We start from the raw sequence: 16,267 nt of genomic DNA, 5'->3' as shown, positions 1-16,267 counted from the left end.
CATTACTTTTGCAGTACAACATCTTAGTCAATTTGTGTCTCATCCCACATCTGCACATCAACAAGCAGCTTCTAGGATTTTGCGCTACCTTAAAACTGCTACAGGCCAAGGACTTCATTTCTCATCAAACAACATACTTCAACTAAAAGCTTTTAGTGATTCGGATTGGGCTGGATGTATTGACACTTGCAAATCAATTACTGGTTATTCAGTTTATCTTGGTTCCTCTCTAATTTCATGGAAATAAAAAAAAACAGGCAACTGTGTCTCGTAGTTCTTCTGAAGCAGAATATCGTGCTCTTGCTAGGACCACATGTGAATTACAATGGCTTACTTTCTTACTCCAAGATTTTCATGTTGATTTTTGACAACCTGCTTTGTTGTTTTGTGACAATTGTTCTGCTCTTCACATAGCCGTCAATCCTGTCTTCCACGAAAGAACCAAACATGTCGATATTGATTGTCACATTGTTAGAGAACGGTTACTCTCTGGGCTAATCAAGTTACTACCTATTTCATCTGCAAACCAATTAGCTGATATCTACACCAAAGTTCTTTCTCTCGGCGCTTTTCATTTTCTTCACTCCAAGCTAGGAATGAATGATATTCATTCCTTAGCTTGGGGGGGATCTTAACATATAGATTTCAGTTATTTAATTATAACTGTAAGTCAGTTAGTTGTTAAAAAAATAGTTTGTGATTGTATATAACAACAACTTGTATATTTATTTATCATTTTTCTCGATTAAAAAAAATACAATTTTTTGTTATCTTCTTCATTTCTTCTTGTGTCTATTCTGCAAGCTTACTTTCTTTTACAGTATTATTCATGGCTCTTTATGATTTCTTGAAATATCTTAGATCAACTTTCTGACGTGTACTCAATCACAACATCACCCTGTGTATGAGTTTTGTTTCATCGAGATCAACAAAAGAAACAATGAAACGTTTCAATTTCCTGAAGTACACTAGATTTAAATCTCAACCACTCGAGAAAATTACAATACCAAACTACGTGAGTATTTAAATATTAATAAATTGAATCCTAAATTTACACATATAATGAACTTTGTAAGGTACCATTAGTGCAATTCAAAATGAACATTGTTATATCTTTTTAATATTTTTTTATTATTTCATATAATAAGTATTAAATAAAAAATCACACATTTATTATTTAAAGAACATTTAAATCATTTTTGTTTAATTTAAATTTCTACAAAAATAAAAAATAGAAGAAATTAGATTGTTCATTCTAAACCATTGTAAAAATTAGTGTTAAGATTAGGTGCAATTTATCAAGGATATTGGCAGTTCGATTTTAATTAAATATTGGACAAAATAATTTATTGGATCAGCATATTACTTTATAATATTAAACTTATTTCTATGTCATTTAAATATCTTGCTTATAGGAAGTTGAAAACAAGTAAGTTAATGGCTAATTATAAGGTCATAATATATACGTGTCCTTCCAAAGAGTGGTTCGTTTAACACAAATCCCCTGAGAAATAGACTATTGATTAAGTACAGGACAATACGAATGTATTGGAAAAAGTGAAACAAAGGAAGGTTAACTCTTCTTGTATTCACTGGAGTGAGGGGGCCATGCATGAGCTAAGAGTGCGTTCAAGTTCCAACTTCTGCAATGCTCTGTAAAGCTGGCCTCCATTGCCCACCACCAAAATGCCTTCCGCTGCCTTTGTTATTTTTGCTGCTGCCGCCATAGCTTCCCACCCTTTTAACCTCCTGATCGACCTGACACACACACAAAGAAAGACATAAATAAATAACATAAACATATATAGGCTTCGTAGCTCACCAAATATGTACTACTTTTTAAAATTTGGTAGTGATCTAATGAACTAGGAACGTGAAGAATCTTGGAAATTTCGAAAGTAACTGATCAAGGAGTATATCACTAATTATTCGGAAAGTGAAGCATGCATTGTTGGACGTACTTTTCTACCTAACTACTTGATAGGCATAGCCTAATTAAAGTAGATGCTATGTTTTGATGTGGGTCACATGTAGGGTCATGAAATTAAGGCAAAATATCTATTTAACTAGCATGCACATACTATATACTATTAGTACAGAAAGGTTTTATTACAATTTACATATCTTTCGGCATTATTAAATAACATAATATGATTATATTATTAGAGGGAAAAAAAGACAAAATTTTCAAACAATAACTCAGTATAATCAATTCTAAGACTTAATGATTAGATTTAATAAAAATCCAAATCCGTTTTATTATCACACGACAATTAGTTCGGGATAGAGTTCAACTATTACTTTGTTAATTACATACGATCCGATCGGAAGGAGCCCTGTGCAGGCACCACAAACTTGCAATTAAAACAACCATTACATGCACTCACAGTTTTCGTGTCCGGAAAAAAAAAAAAAAAACACACACCTAATGTTAATTCAGAGATGTGTATGAACCAATGCATTCAATCTCTTCAACATTCAAACCATTATAATTTTGTGAAGAAATTAACCAAACACGGGGACCAAAATGAAAAATAAATCACTTTACATCAGCATCGAGATTTGTATTGGCATAAACAATGATATGATCCTTCCAACATACGCAGAACGTAACATTTTCTAAAAATTATCCACACAATATGTCCCAAGAATAAAGAAGTGACGTTAAAGATGTTTTCATCGCGCACCTGTAATGTGTGTCTCTGTTTTCTCATTTCAATATTCCTTCTAAGTACAATCTAAGGATCCAATTAGATTTTTACCAATCTTCATAAATGCAAAACAAGTAGACTCAATCGTATATGTTAACCACTTTAATAAATTAGTAGCACATCCAAAAACGCAATCTGAAGCATAGCTAGCTAGCCATCGTTAAAATGGTATATTTATTTACCTTAACAGTACTAGGATTGGGATGTCTGGAATCTAGGTGCTTCATCTGAACCCCAAGACCACCTCTCTCCTTGAGCAATTTCCCGAGTTTAGCACATTTCTTGGAAGCGAACTCCTTCAATACGTCTAAGCCCCTCAAAGTACACGATCAATTATTTAGCACATATTTATTTGAGTGTGAAAACACATATACTAAAGCATACACATTACACATATAATATGTAACATGAATTAGAAGAAGGTACCTTCAAAGCTGATCAAGCGGTAAACTTGGCCAATGAGCAAAGTGTCGTGGGGTCGGAGAAGCTTAAATTGCTTCAATGGGGTGCCATTCTGGGATTTGAGAGTGGGTGAAGTAATGACAAGAGCAACGTAATGACCAGGGTTGGAGTTCATGACTTGGTGAGCACTAACCGACCAGTAAATCCTCTGGATCTTATTTCCCGGGTGTTGAATCACAACCGTTGCTGCCTCCGCTGCTTGACAATTCCCCATGCTACGGATCTGTCAGTTGGAGCGTAACAGCGATAGCTATGGATTGGAGCGGTTCATTAAGTTTTAAGAACACGTAGTTCAGAGGAAAGTGTCTTTTATTGAAGAGTGGAATGGCATAAAGGACATTGAAAGGTGGAGCTGACACGGAATCAGGGGCTCTGTTTCTGGGTTTTAAATGAATCTGACGCCCTTCCACGTTCACTGACGCACGCCAAGAATCAAGCCCTGCCTCGTGGATATTGGATATTCCAACACCAACCTATTATCCACAAATACCCACAATTGTTTAATTTACTCGTTGTAATAATATATGAGAAAAATGCTGGGTTTGTATATTGTAATATATAAATGAATTAGTGTGTGATTAGGCAAAATTGTTCATGCGGAAATAGCAATATTTTTTAAATATTTTGAAGAGTTATTTAATTATAAAAAGTAATTAGAAAATAATTATTAAAATATGCAAAAGTGAGATAGAAATAAAATAAAATTGAGGAAATGGGTAACCGGGAAGGAGAGAAGAAAATGGTGGTACAGGTGTTTGATGACGAAAGGTGATCTAAATACTAAATAGTATGCGTATGATGATCAGAATAGTGGTATTATAGTCTGAGTCAGGAATCAGGGGAGAAATGGGATGAATGTGACGAGAGCTTAGGGAGTGATGATTGAAGGGTACATTTGTTTCCTCAGTGTAAATGCCTTCACTCTTCACCCTTCAGGGTGGAATGGTAGGTCTGCAAAACTCGCCAGCTGGGACTTTGCACTCCGCCAGGGAAGAATAATGTTTGTTTACTTGTTAGGATCAAATATATGCAGTAAAGTAAATGATAATTCTATAGACGAGTAAAAATATACGTGCTAAAATAATAGAAATTAAATAAATTCGAGGTCGCGTGTATAAGCATCACTGAGTAATACAATTCCCATATATAATGTATATTAAGATTATCTTGTCAACTTAGGTCCTGTGTTGTAACCTCATTTTGTGACTGCGATTGAGGTCGTGACATGGCGATTGATCCAAGTCACGAAAACTTCTTTGATTTGGTAACTCGGCCAATTACTGTTAACTATTTCATAGACAACGTTTCGTCAACATTAAAATAAGACAATTATAAAGGTTTTCCTTTTAATTTTAAAATATACTTTTAACTGTATGTATATAAGATAAATAAATATTATATATAAACAGATTTGGTTTTTTTTTCACTTAAAAATTATTTATTTTACGTATTATTAAATTTGATATTCCGTTCCGTTAATTTGACTAAAAATTTTTTATTATAAGTGTTGACATTTTATTACATGTATGTCGTATCATTACCACATGATTGAATAAGGAATAAGGAGATAAATCTACAAGAATACTAACCCCCCCCCCCCCAAAAAAAAAAAGCAAAATAAAAAATAATTCAAATAACAAAACGAAAATCGACAAACAAATCTGTTTGTGTAATTGTTTTTCAAATATTAATAATTGACAGATCAAAGCAGAAAAAGTATAAATCAATAATAAATTTGTTTAATAAATCGGAAAGAAAAAAGAGAGTCAAGGAATGAAATAAAGATACAAGAGAGAAGAGAAATAATAAGGTTTTACACTTTAAAAAAATTAAATGGTTATGGAAAAACAATTGATACAGATATTAATGGATAAAATTATAAAAAATCAAACCAATAGTTGAAACACAAAATAAATAATTAATATTATTATATTGCTAATGAATGTATTCTAAAGCTCCGGTAAAATGTTTCTTGGCCTTAAGCATTATATGATTTGCAGATTTTGGTTTGGGTGGTGGAAAACAGAAATTGGTTTCCATCATCCCTTGTCGGAGGCTCTTTGAGTTAGATTTTCGTGTTAAAAAAGAACTCAGCGAGCATATTTTTCTTGCTGGCCAGACGTGTAATGTAATGTAAGTTAAAACGTCACTCCACAAATTAATCACAAATCATCACAAATTACTTGAGTCAAATTACCCATCAGTTGGATTTGCACGACAATTCCACAAACATTATTTTGGTCCTTCTGTAATTATAGTCTTCAACCATTTTCATTTGTCATCATTCTCTTAATTTTTCATTCCTTTCTACAAATGCAGATGCTCATCATGAGATGCGCTAAGTCGATATCAACTTGGGAGTCTGGATCGTGGGAATAAAATTGGCGTAAAAGCGAAACTCTGGGCAACTTGTTTGGAACAGTGTTTTCAGAATATTTATTGATCTTTTAAATTTTGTAGGTTATTAAAAAAATACCAATAGTCTAGATCAAGAGACTATAATAAAAAAAAACCCGAGAAGAATTATTTGAATAATTATAAATCACAATGTAAATCAAAAGGTTATGAGCTAAATATTAGATTTCATCCCTTTCAAAATACATTTTTTAATAAACAGTTAGTACTTTTTCTTGCTTGTCTAGTTTTCAAAAACGATAAATGTTTTCGCATTTTCCGTCCTTGGCATTTGGTAACATGTACAAAAGTACATAAAAAAATTCATTTTTCATTAAAAAATTAAATTTATTTCTTATATTTTTATATAAATAAAATAAAATCATAAATTCTTTTTCCCTTTCCTCACCAACTATCCAAATCCAAATATGTACAAAGAACTAAGTGATGTATATATATTAAGTTATCAATTTTTATAAGCGTTCTCGGCTTCTTCTTTTTTGAGGTTATTCAGTATAAAATTTGAACAAATAGTTTAAACTCCAGCCAAACAACGTGTAAGATTAAGGATTGGAATTTTTCAAGTATTCAATTAAAAAATTAAAATTTAATATTTTTTCATTTTCTACTCACAACTAAACAAAAATAAAGTAAAAGATATAAAAGATTGTTCGTACAAAATTGAAAGTTATGGAATATTTTATAAAGTCGATTTTAACCATTAGAAAAAAAAAGGATGATTATCTGTAATTATATTTCGCTAATAAAAGTACACGTTATTCAAATATTAGTAATTTGTGAATAGAATTTCGTTCTGGAGAAGAGGGTGCCTATTGTGTATGGAATAGGTGATCAGCGAGAATGTTGTATTTATGAGCAAACAAATATTCTTTCGGATAATCCTGTAATTCAGAATTATGTCAAAAAATAAATCAACAAGTAAAAACAAAAAACTTCTTAGCTTCTCAATTTTAAGTTTTGTTTTGTAAGCATATTTTAGATATAATTATCCAGCAAAGATGGCATGAAATATTGTTTTATTATAATAATAAACCAAAAACATTTTTATACTTTCGTACGGTGTCCTTAGAATTGAAGAAACATGCAATCCTGTGTTAAATTTAATTCTATATTTAAAGGATTAAAAAATATTTACTTGTTAATTCTTAAAAATATTTGTAAATATTATTGTTAAATTATACTTTAATCTAAATTATCAAGGGATGTTTTTGAATATTAAAAAATATTTTTAAATTATTGTAGTTAATAACTGCTTTGGTGTCTCGGTAGAGATAGAGAAACTCGCTATATTAAAAACTGAGAAGTCCATTAATCTCGAAAATGAAATATCCATGAGGAGCGCTTAGTTCGATCATACCTTCTTGCATTAAGAAAAATATTAAAGAAATTTTTTTACTTATTGATCCATATGCAGGAATATCATATGCCACTTCCGATGTCCAAACACCGGAGGAAACACCCTATAACATTTGCTACATATAAATAAATAATTACTACATATTGATTGTGATTATGATTATACTATAAAATAAACAAATGGATTGGGCTTTTGTGTGATGGAATGGGTTTTCCGTTCTGATTTTAAACCAAACAAACTAGCATCCCATCTTTGAGGATCAGTTTTTATTTTAATTAGTTGGGGTCGGAGGAAAAGAGAGAAAGATGAAATAGGGGAGCTTCTGATTGAAAAAATAAAGACGATTTGTTGCGCTCTTCCTTCTTATCCAGAAGAGACAAACATAAACAATAAAAGACCAGCAAAGAAGATGAAATCCAAGTATTTTGATTGGACAAGTAGTCAGTATTCATTCATTAGTTAAACCAAAAAAGTACATGGAAAACTAGTGATGATGAGGTTTATTATTATTATAATTATTATTTTACAAGTAAGATACTAATAAAAATGAGTAATTAATAACTTTTCGGTTTCTTTCAGTTATCAATAAATGTTTTGGCTTAAGAAATTTAAAAAATATATTTAAATCTCCTGAAGAGAAGCATGTGAAAAAAATATTTAATAAGAACATCATTTTAAATTATTCGTTAAAAGAGTTAAAGAACACTGATTAATATTTATTATATTTTAAAGCAAACTAAAATAATTAAGAAAATGTTAATAACAGTTGTTAAGAATTATTTTAAAGTATTAATAAGTAGTGAGATTTTATTAAAAAAAAGTATTTATTACATTAAAAAATTGTCATTTTTATATGCTTAAAAGTCATTGTAAGTGTCAATGTTGACAAAACTTAATAGTTAAAAGACATATAATATGAGATGAAGTGAGTTAAAAAAAAAAATCTCTCTATTATTTTTTATCTGTTTTTGCAAGAATTTACATTTGTATTTATTTGTTCTATTAGATGTTCATAATAAACAAGAGAGAAACAACGATAAAAACACAGTGAAAAGTTAATAGTAATTTTAGTGCATGAATAGGAATATTAATTGTATTTTTTAATACTATAATATATTTTAAAATGAATGATTTACAAAACAAAATACTAGTCAGTGATTAAAACAATATATTTATGTAATTTTTTTGAATAAAAACATTGTTTATTAAATTATTAACTAAATACCTTGTAACACTAATTAAGAAGATCATTAAAAAAATTAAAGGAACTATGACTTTGTTTAATCGTTACATGATTACATCAGATTAAGACTTCATGTGGCGGCATTCATGTCTTATTAAAATCACATCATAAATGGCCTGTAAATCTAGTTCTTCGAACAACTCCTTTTATTTTTCTTTCTTTCTTTTTTTCTTTTTTTTAAGCTAACAACTCCTTTTCTTACGTCACGCAAAGGCTAAATAAAAGAGACCTGTATTGGAGTATCCTACCTCCCTTTTATAGTATTATGAGATTAGACACTGAATGAGTTTATGTTTTCTCCATTTTTTATAAAATAACTAATTTTTTGTAAAAGTAAAATAATATTTATATTTATTAATTTAATATTACATTTTCAGCTTACTCATTACATGGAAAAAATTATATTTTAAGTCTTACATAAATTAAATTCATTTATTTGTTAAATGAAAAAAATTATTCGAATTAAGGACTAAAATACAATACATTTTCACACAATAAAGTGTAAATTCATTTCATATAAAACATAAAGATTAAGTCTCATACTGTTATAATGTGGTAAATGATAAAGACCACTTATTCAATGTTTTTATATAGTAAATAAAACATTTTTTAATATAAAAAAACATTGTTGAGTGTGGAAATCAAGATTTTAATTTAACCTTAAAAAAAACAATGTTGCACACCTGACCGGGATAACGTTATTAACTTATTATTATAATCTTTGTGGAAAGATCTATGCTTGAAAATTGGACTGAGACACCTTATGTGTGGTGAAGTAGTAACAAGTGGACACTTTCCTTTTCATTTATTTCTTATGAGCTAAGAAGGGGATCGAATCAATTCCGAGATGCAGACGACACCTCACGCCCGCCTTATGCTTAAAGGAAACATAAAACTAAAAGATCGGTCATATGAATTCCGTTGGCCAACAATAATTTTTACAAATCTCATATTAATTGTTTAGAAATAAAAAAAATATTTATGAAAAAAAAATATAAAAATAATAAAATTTAAAGTTTTGAAAAAATAAGTATTAAAAACCATAAAAAATAAAAGGAATAAAATATGTCCATAGAAAATTAGAGTGGAATAATAGATTTCATCGAAATTGAGTGAATGAATAAGATGTTTGTTGTGTTTATTTATCGAATTCGTTTTGAGCAAAAACGTTGGTGAAGAATCTACCGAGTCAGTCCATAATTAATGGTGAATCAGTTTGAACCAATTATTCAAGCAAAATATCTCTTTAGCTAAAGAAGGATTTACGCCAAGCTACACAAGCCTAGATATAAAATGCATGAGCAGAAAAATATGAAATAACACATATCCCTCTTTTACTTTGATACATATTAAAAATTTGAATGTTTTATCCACCGCCATCTTGAAACTGAGTGTTGGCAAGTTTCATATTTTTTTTACTAACGTGGATCTAGAAAGTTTTAAGCATCAATCTATATGTTTATTTTATCACGTTACTTTTGTTAATTTTATATTATATTTTATAACCAAACTACCCAATCTTCGACAAAATATTTAGTCAATTTACTAACCTTCCACTTTTATCAATATTAATAATGAATCTCAATGTCCATGCCTTTCCGTTTGATTTCTTACTCATTATAGGCCGAAACAGAATTTATTTTTATCTGTAATAAAACGTGGTTTTAGAACATTAATACATTATAGAAACAAGTTTGCTTTTACCAAAATAAAAATGAGAAAGATTAAACAGAAAAATTAGACCAATAGAAACTAGTAACAATGATAGAAGTTGGAAAATATTTATTTAAAATAATAATAATAATATTATTATTATAGTTAATGAGATTTGTTTAAAAGTAATTATTTTTGTCCCGGAAAGGATGGTGCAACGCAGTTGGGAGAGGAAATGGTGCGTGTAAACGGACAAATAAAACAAAGAATGGTTCGTAGGTGGCATCTCAGCATATCGTCGAAGAATCTTCCTCGTCGGGTGTTAACGTCGACATTACTTGCGTCTTTAATCAACTGCGTATTAAATTTGTCATCATCCCCTTAGAATTCTCCGCAGCCATTTTGTCCTCCTTTCTTCAATTCCAGGTACCCTTCCCTTCCAAAACCTACCCAATCACCCCATACACTTTTTTTTTTCCTTTTTAATTTGTATTTCTATAGATAAACGTTGGTATCATCGTCTTCTTTAATTAATTGAATTTCTCGGTGGTGGAGTTGACAGAGGATGAACGGTGGAGATTCGAATTCGATGGAGAACGAACGAGCGTGTTCTGGAAAGCAAGGGAAAGGGAAAAGGCTGTGGAAGAAGGTCAAGTACCAGCTGGTGGAATACCACTCCTTGCCTGGTTATTTGAGAGACAACGAGTATATTCTTGGTCACTATCGATCTGAATGGCCCATGAAGCAGGTGCTGTTGAGCATTTTCACGATTCACAACGAGACCCTCAACGTTTGGACGTAAGCATTCTTATATCTCATTCCATGTTTTATTCACTGCTTCACTCTATACCGTTCCAACTTTTGTTGTCTTTCGTTTTAGGATTTCAGGTTTCTAACTCAATTCTAAGCATTTCTGATTTCTTTTGTATGCGCTGTTTGTAATTTTTATGTTGGCTAGATACATGTACCTGAAATCATTGTTACTCTAGTATTTTGGGTCTTTATATATTTTTTCCTTTATTGTTTCAAATATTAGAAGACCACGCCCTTGTGTATTTGTGAATTGTGATCAATGAAGAAAGGAACTATGACTGTATGAGTGTATAGGTTGTTACATTTTGATTGTTCTATTAGTGAATTATCTCTCAATTGTTGGAGTTAAATATACGTGTATTTTGTAAGTGTATATTTCAAAGAAACATGCTTTTTATTTAGTTTCTATTTTTCATTCTCAATCTTAAAATGAAACAATGCTATTTCTCTTTTAGGCATTTGATCGGGTTCTTCATATTTCTGGCATTGACCATATACACTGCCATGAAAGTTCCGAAGGTTGTAGATCTTAATTCGCTTCAACATTTTCCTGACATGCTCAAGAAGCCTGACCTGCACAGATTACAATCAGAACTTTTGACGTGCCTCCCTTCCATGCTTGATTTGCACAAACTCAGGGAGGAAATCTCAAGCTGGCATATTAAGGAACTTCTGTATAATTGTTTGCCTGAAAGATTCTCCAGTAGCAATCATACTAATGTTTGTGTTCTGGTAATTGCTTTACAATTACAACTGACTACTTGTTTCATTCCTTTGTGGTTGGGGGAGGGGTAGTGAGATGTTTTACTAGCTTTATATATATCAGTATGGTTTATCTTTATTTTTTTCTTACTTGCAGATAAATTCTCTTTTAAAGGTCTCCACAATACTGATTAATAACCAATGTGCCAGAGTACAAATTTTAACGATATGGTTAAGGAAATTTTAAAAAATAAAAATCCGAAATTCTAGATTTAGATTTGTCCGAGGAAAAATAGTGAATGATGGATTAAAGATGTTAACTTGTCAATAACTTCCAGCTGTGATCATTCTTTCAGAATTAAATATGTCATGTGTTTCTCTATAGAGAAGTTTTGCTGCACCTTTTGTTTTGTTTTTTCCCCATCTATTTATATTGATAATTGACTAGGTTATGGGAGCCAATGCCACTTTGCTTATTTTTTTAGTTGATTATGTGCAGCATAGTGTAAAAGAGGACCTGGCGAACATAATAGCACCACTTATGATTAGACCAATTACAAGGTGGCCATTTTTTGCTTTTTTGGGGGGTGCCATGTTTTGCTTGCTTGCTAGCAGCATTTGCCATCTCCTCTCTTGTCACTCTGAGCGCATAGCATACATCATGCTCAGGCTTGACTACGCTGGAATTGCAGCTCTGATATCTACCTCTTTCTATCCTCCAGTGTATTACTCTTTCATGTGTTATCCATTTTTCTGCAACCTTTACTTGGGATTTATCACAGTATTGGGTATTGCCACCATTTTGGTTTCTCTCCTTCCAGTATTCCAAAATCCAGAATTCCGCACCATCCGCGCATCTCTCTTCTTTGGAATGGGTTTGTCTGGTGCTGGACCAATTCTGCACAAGCTTTATTTATTCTGGGGCGAACCTGAGGTGTTTCACACAACCGGTTATGAGATTTTGATGGGTGCTCTATATGGAATTGGAGCACTGGTTTATGCCACTAGGATTCCGGAACGATGGATGCCTGGGAAATTTGACATTGCGGGACACAGTCACCAATTGTTTCATATATTGGTGGTGGCTGGGGCATACGCTCATTACCGAGCAGGATTAGTTTATCTCAGGTGGCGTGACCTTCGAGGTTGTTGATTTCATTAGCTACTATCGGATCAGTGGTTGAATACATGGCTGTTGTATAACTGGTAAGTATGTGCTGATATACTTCTCTAACTGATTTGAATTTGTGATTCCAGTAGATGATGTTCATGCAACCATAGGAGGCATTATGTACACACTTAGAATCGCCAGCAAGTTAGCAATAAAAAATTCATTGCCTATTGTGACATAATAATACAAGCAACTCTTTATATTTGTGTGGGCGCACATGCATTTTGTTGTGCAAGTTGAAGTAAACGCTGAAATTATTTTTCGATTGTATGGGTCAGAATTTTTTAACTTAGATTTAAAAAAATCTTTGTTAGCTCTTAACTTTGTAATATGCCATTAGTTTTAATTCCTTTTGGTGTAAAATGAATGTAAAAAAATAAAATAAATATTGCCGCCGTTTGTGAAAGGAATAAACAAAAGTTATAAAAAATTATTTACCAAATTCAAATTTCCAATCAAGACGCTCTATCTCCATGCTCGTCCTCGTCTGGCATTTACTTATGGACTCTTATTGGGCCGATGTCATGATGGCCCACCATGAAGCTGAATAGATCACGTGGCTGGATGCGTTGTTCACGGACCTTGTGGCTGCATTTATGGTCCCGTTGAACTTGTGCAAGGACCACAACCTCATGGTCCACGAGTGGCCCAATATTGTGTACGGTTAGAAAGACAATCAACCATAATCTCCACCATGATCTTGACTGTAAAAATACTACACAATAAATCATATCATTATTTTTTTCATAATGCAATGGCTAGATATAATTCACATGGCTCATATGATGACGAGAGATTAAATTCCTCAGCTAATTTGTTTTCTTTTGGAGGGAATTTTGTTTTTACACACACACGCACAAAAAGAGATTAAACTACCGTTTATGTATAGTAAACACTTTTCCTTCATCAACTAGAAGTGATAACTTCTCGTTTCCTTTATCCTAATTTCTACTTTTCTCATTAGTTGAGAGAACATCTACGGTGTGTTTGTTTAGAAAACGGCGTTATTAATTTAAACAAGGGCTTTATATTTTCATTTGAGCATTTTGGTAAGGATTGAATTGATCAAACAATAAGCAGTACTTATTTTGTCCTTTACCAGTTTATCTTAGCTTTCTTGAATTTTGTTATGGCCTTGAAAGCGCATAAAAAGGGCTTTAAGGGGGCCTTTAATTAGTGCATGATTGAAGGCAATACATATACACACGAATCATTTCGTCGGCCTATAGACTGTTACACGTCAAAAAAATTGGCTCCGAGCGACCACATAGGTTCTTTTCATTAAAAGGAAAGGGGAAAGAAAAAGAAGTTGAAATGTACCAAACGGTGTCCCTCAAGTTCAAGGCAACCGCATCATCGTTCACTACTGTTGGACCTTACTGAAAAGCGACAAGAATAAAATGTTTATTCATGCACTTTAAGACGAAGGCGGTGGATTCATTAATATATATGCGCCTTTCGTTATGTTTGATCGTTTCTCTATGTATTATGCAAGCAATTAGTCATTTCTTAACTATAAATGAATTTCTCTTCGCTTAGTTTTTCCTTGACCCTAGTCTGCCACTTTTTGCACCATTTTTGGGCATTGATTCTATCCTTTTATATAAATAATATTATTGTTGACTTTTAAAAGTTAGGTCTTAGCAGAAATGCCGGGGCATCTAAATTTGGGATTTTTTGATTTGGTGTCATAGAGAAAGTTAAATTGAAAATATCACTACTTACGGCCATGTCAGTTTGTGAGTGTGAAGTGTGAACTATTTCAACTGTAACCGACCCACATTAACCCGCAATGGCCGTAACATAAACATAACCGCAACTTCAATTGAAAGTCCCGGAATCACAAAACAAACTTGTTACTCTTTAACAATTTACTACGCTCGACATTTTGGAGTAGATGGCTGAGTATTTATATAAATAAAACCTTATATAGGCTAATTGACTCTGCAACCACATGTGACGCTTTGAGCGTCATGAATATCTTCAAAAGTATAGACCCATTAACTTACATATTGATTAGAAATACTTGGACCCCATAAATGTTAAGTTGTTCCTATATTTTGAATCACATTTATCATTTGTAAGTAAATATTTACGTGTAAAAAATTATATATTAGTTTAAATCATGTTTTTATTATTAATTTGACTCACGTTTATAAGTGAGTTTTTATTTTTAAAAAAATTTATAAATAAATCTGTATACGTATATTTATTTTTTATTTAATTTCTATTTAACTAAAAGACTTTATTATTAAAATTTTGTTTGATTTTTCTTGTCTTTTATCATCGGACATGAAATTTTACATTAGCTTATTACATATTTACTCCTTTTTCGTACAGTAAACTTCGTTTGAAGAAAGCACTTTATAATCAAACACAGCACAACTGTAAAAAAATATTATTCTTGAGATATGACGAAGGGAAGAAACCTCAAGAAATACTTGGACGACAGAAATGTTAAATTGTTCCTACTCAGAATTGTGAAATAATTAAAAAAAATTAACAGCTAATTAACCTGCGTGGTAAAAACAATACAAAAAATGGACCAAAACAATGTCGTATGCAGTGCAGTAAAGCATTTATAGTTGAACAGGTAGATACCCAATGAACATGCAAACAAAGGCTTAGATTTGCTCATCACATAACTTGAGTGTATATGAAACATTTCCGCACCGTTTTACTGCTCTGTTTTCTATTTTTATCACGTTGTGTACAACACCTGAGATATATTTTATGTTGAATGTATTCAAAAGGGAAGGGGCGAAAGTTGCGCAAATTATCGAGTATCTTGTTTAGTTTTGCTTCAACCGAGGCGACACAGGCTGGTTTATGGAATCAACTTTATGAAAAAGTTAATATATTATCTAAACTATTTCTCTATTGGCTTCTTATTTTTAATTGCTTCATTACTTTATAGATAATATTGTATTAGAAAACGTTCAGAGTACTAGGTCACTTACGTACTTTTATCTAGTTACTTTTTCTCTTGCAAGTTTTCTTAGGGAATAGATTTACTGTGCGTTAACAAAATAGAGAGATTCTGGGAGTGGGACAGTGAAAGTGGAAACGGACTTGAAGGGGTTTGGCGGGGCCACATGTCGGTCATGTTCCACGTGTCCATAATACCATGAAAGGTACGTGAATTGCAGTAAATGTAGCTACTTCTCTAATTACTTTCGAAGGGGGGTGGAAAGCTAAAATAAACAATTTTTAATTAAAGTAAAGAGTTGTTTTATTAGCATTAACGATTATTTGTGTAAAATATTGAAATAAAATTCAAATATAAATTGCATAATTTGCATTTACTCATCCTACATGAGTCGGTGTCACTATGATCAGTATGCTCTCAACCTCTCCCTGTGCCAAACTGACTATTTGGTAGACTAACTATTTCAAGTTAACAGCTTCAATCACGACATGGATCGATGTAATTAGACAACGTGTTAATCAAATTGGTGCTGTACGTGATTTCAAAGCTGCCCCTTCACATGGGCATATCTTCTTCTACATGCATCGCTATCGTCCATTGAATGAAAGAGAGTCATCCACAAGGAATGACAATAGTTAGAAAGTCAATTTTCTGGATATTTTTATTAATAAAAATAAGACACATTATGGGAATCAATGTTTAAATAATAAACGTTTTTCTTTTTTAATTAATTAAACTCCATTATTTATTTATTTATTTATATTACTCCATGAAACCCCCCAACCCCAAAAGCCAAAGCCGCAACCAAGTA

At 31.7% G+C, this 16,267-nt stretch overlaps 2 protein-coding genes across 9 annotated transcripts; one reads left to right on the top strand and one right to left on the bottom strand.

Moving 5' to 3' along the window:
• Positions 1–1,629: 1,629 nt before the first annotated feature.
• Positions 1,630–3,387, bottom strand: LOC113869945. The gene is made up of 3 exons (XM_027506499.1): positions 3,138–3,387; positions 2,894–3,018; positions 1,630–1,758 (listed from the first exon to the last, which is right to left on the bottom strand). The coding sequence occupies exons 1-3, from the start codon at positions 3,385–3,387 to the stop codon at positions 1,630–1,632; spliced, it is 504 nt and encodes a 167-aa protein (XP_027362300.1).
• Positions 3,388–10,065: 6,678 nt separating this feature from the next.
• LOC113868597 (heptahelical transmembrane protein 4) lies at positions 10,066–12,921 on the top strand. 8 transcript variants are annotated; one of them, XM_027504314.1, is made up of 4 exons: positions 10,066–10,267; positions 10,404–10,639; positions 11,110–11,386; positions 11,856–12,921. In XM_027504314.1, exons 2-4 carry the CDS (start codon positions 10,407–10,409, stop codon positions 12,507–12,509), a joined length of 1,164 nt encoding a protein of 387 aa, XP_027360115.1. In that variant the 5' UTR covers positions 10,066–10,267; positions 10,404–10,406; the 3' UTR covers positions 12,510–12,921. The 8 variants fall into 8 exon arrangements, with proteins under 8 accessions (XP_027360115.1, XP_027360117.1, XP_027360116.1 ...); XM_027504316.1 differs by having other exon boundaries at positions 11,110–11,374; positions 11,856–12,791; XM_027504315.1 differs by having other exon boundaries at positions 10,397–10,639; positions 11,856–12,791.
• The last annotated feature ends 3,346 nt before the right edge of the window (positions 12,922–16,267 follow it).

The sequence above is a fragment of the Abrus precatorius genome, unplaced genomic scaffold (assembly GCF_003935025.1).
Source record: "Abrus precatorius isolate BTA unplaced genomic scaffold, Abrus_2018 Scaffold6, whole genome shotgun sequence".
NCBI lineage: Eukaryota > Viridiplantae > Streptophyta > Magnoliopsida > Fabales > Fabaceae > Abrus > Abrus precatorius.
The sequence above is the reverse complement of the archived record's forward strand: the minus strand, read 5'-3'. Positions and strand labels throughout refer to the sequence as shown.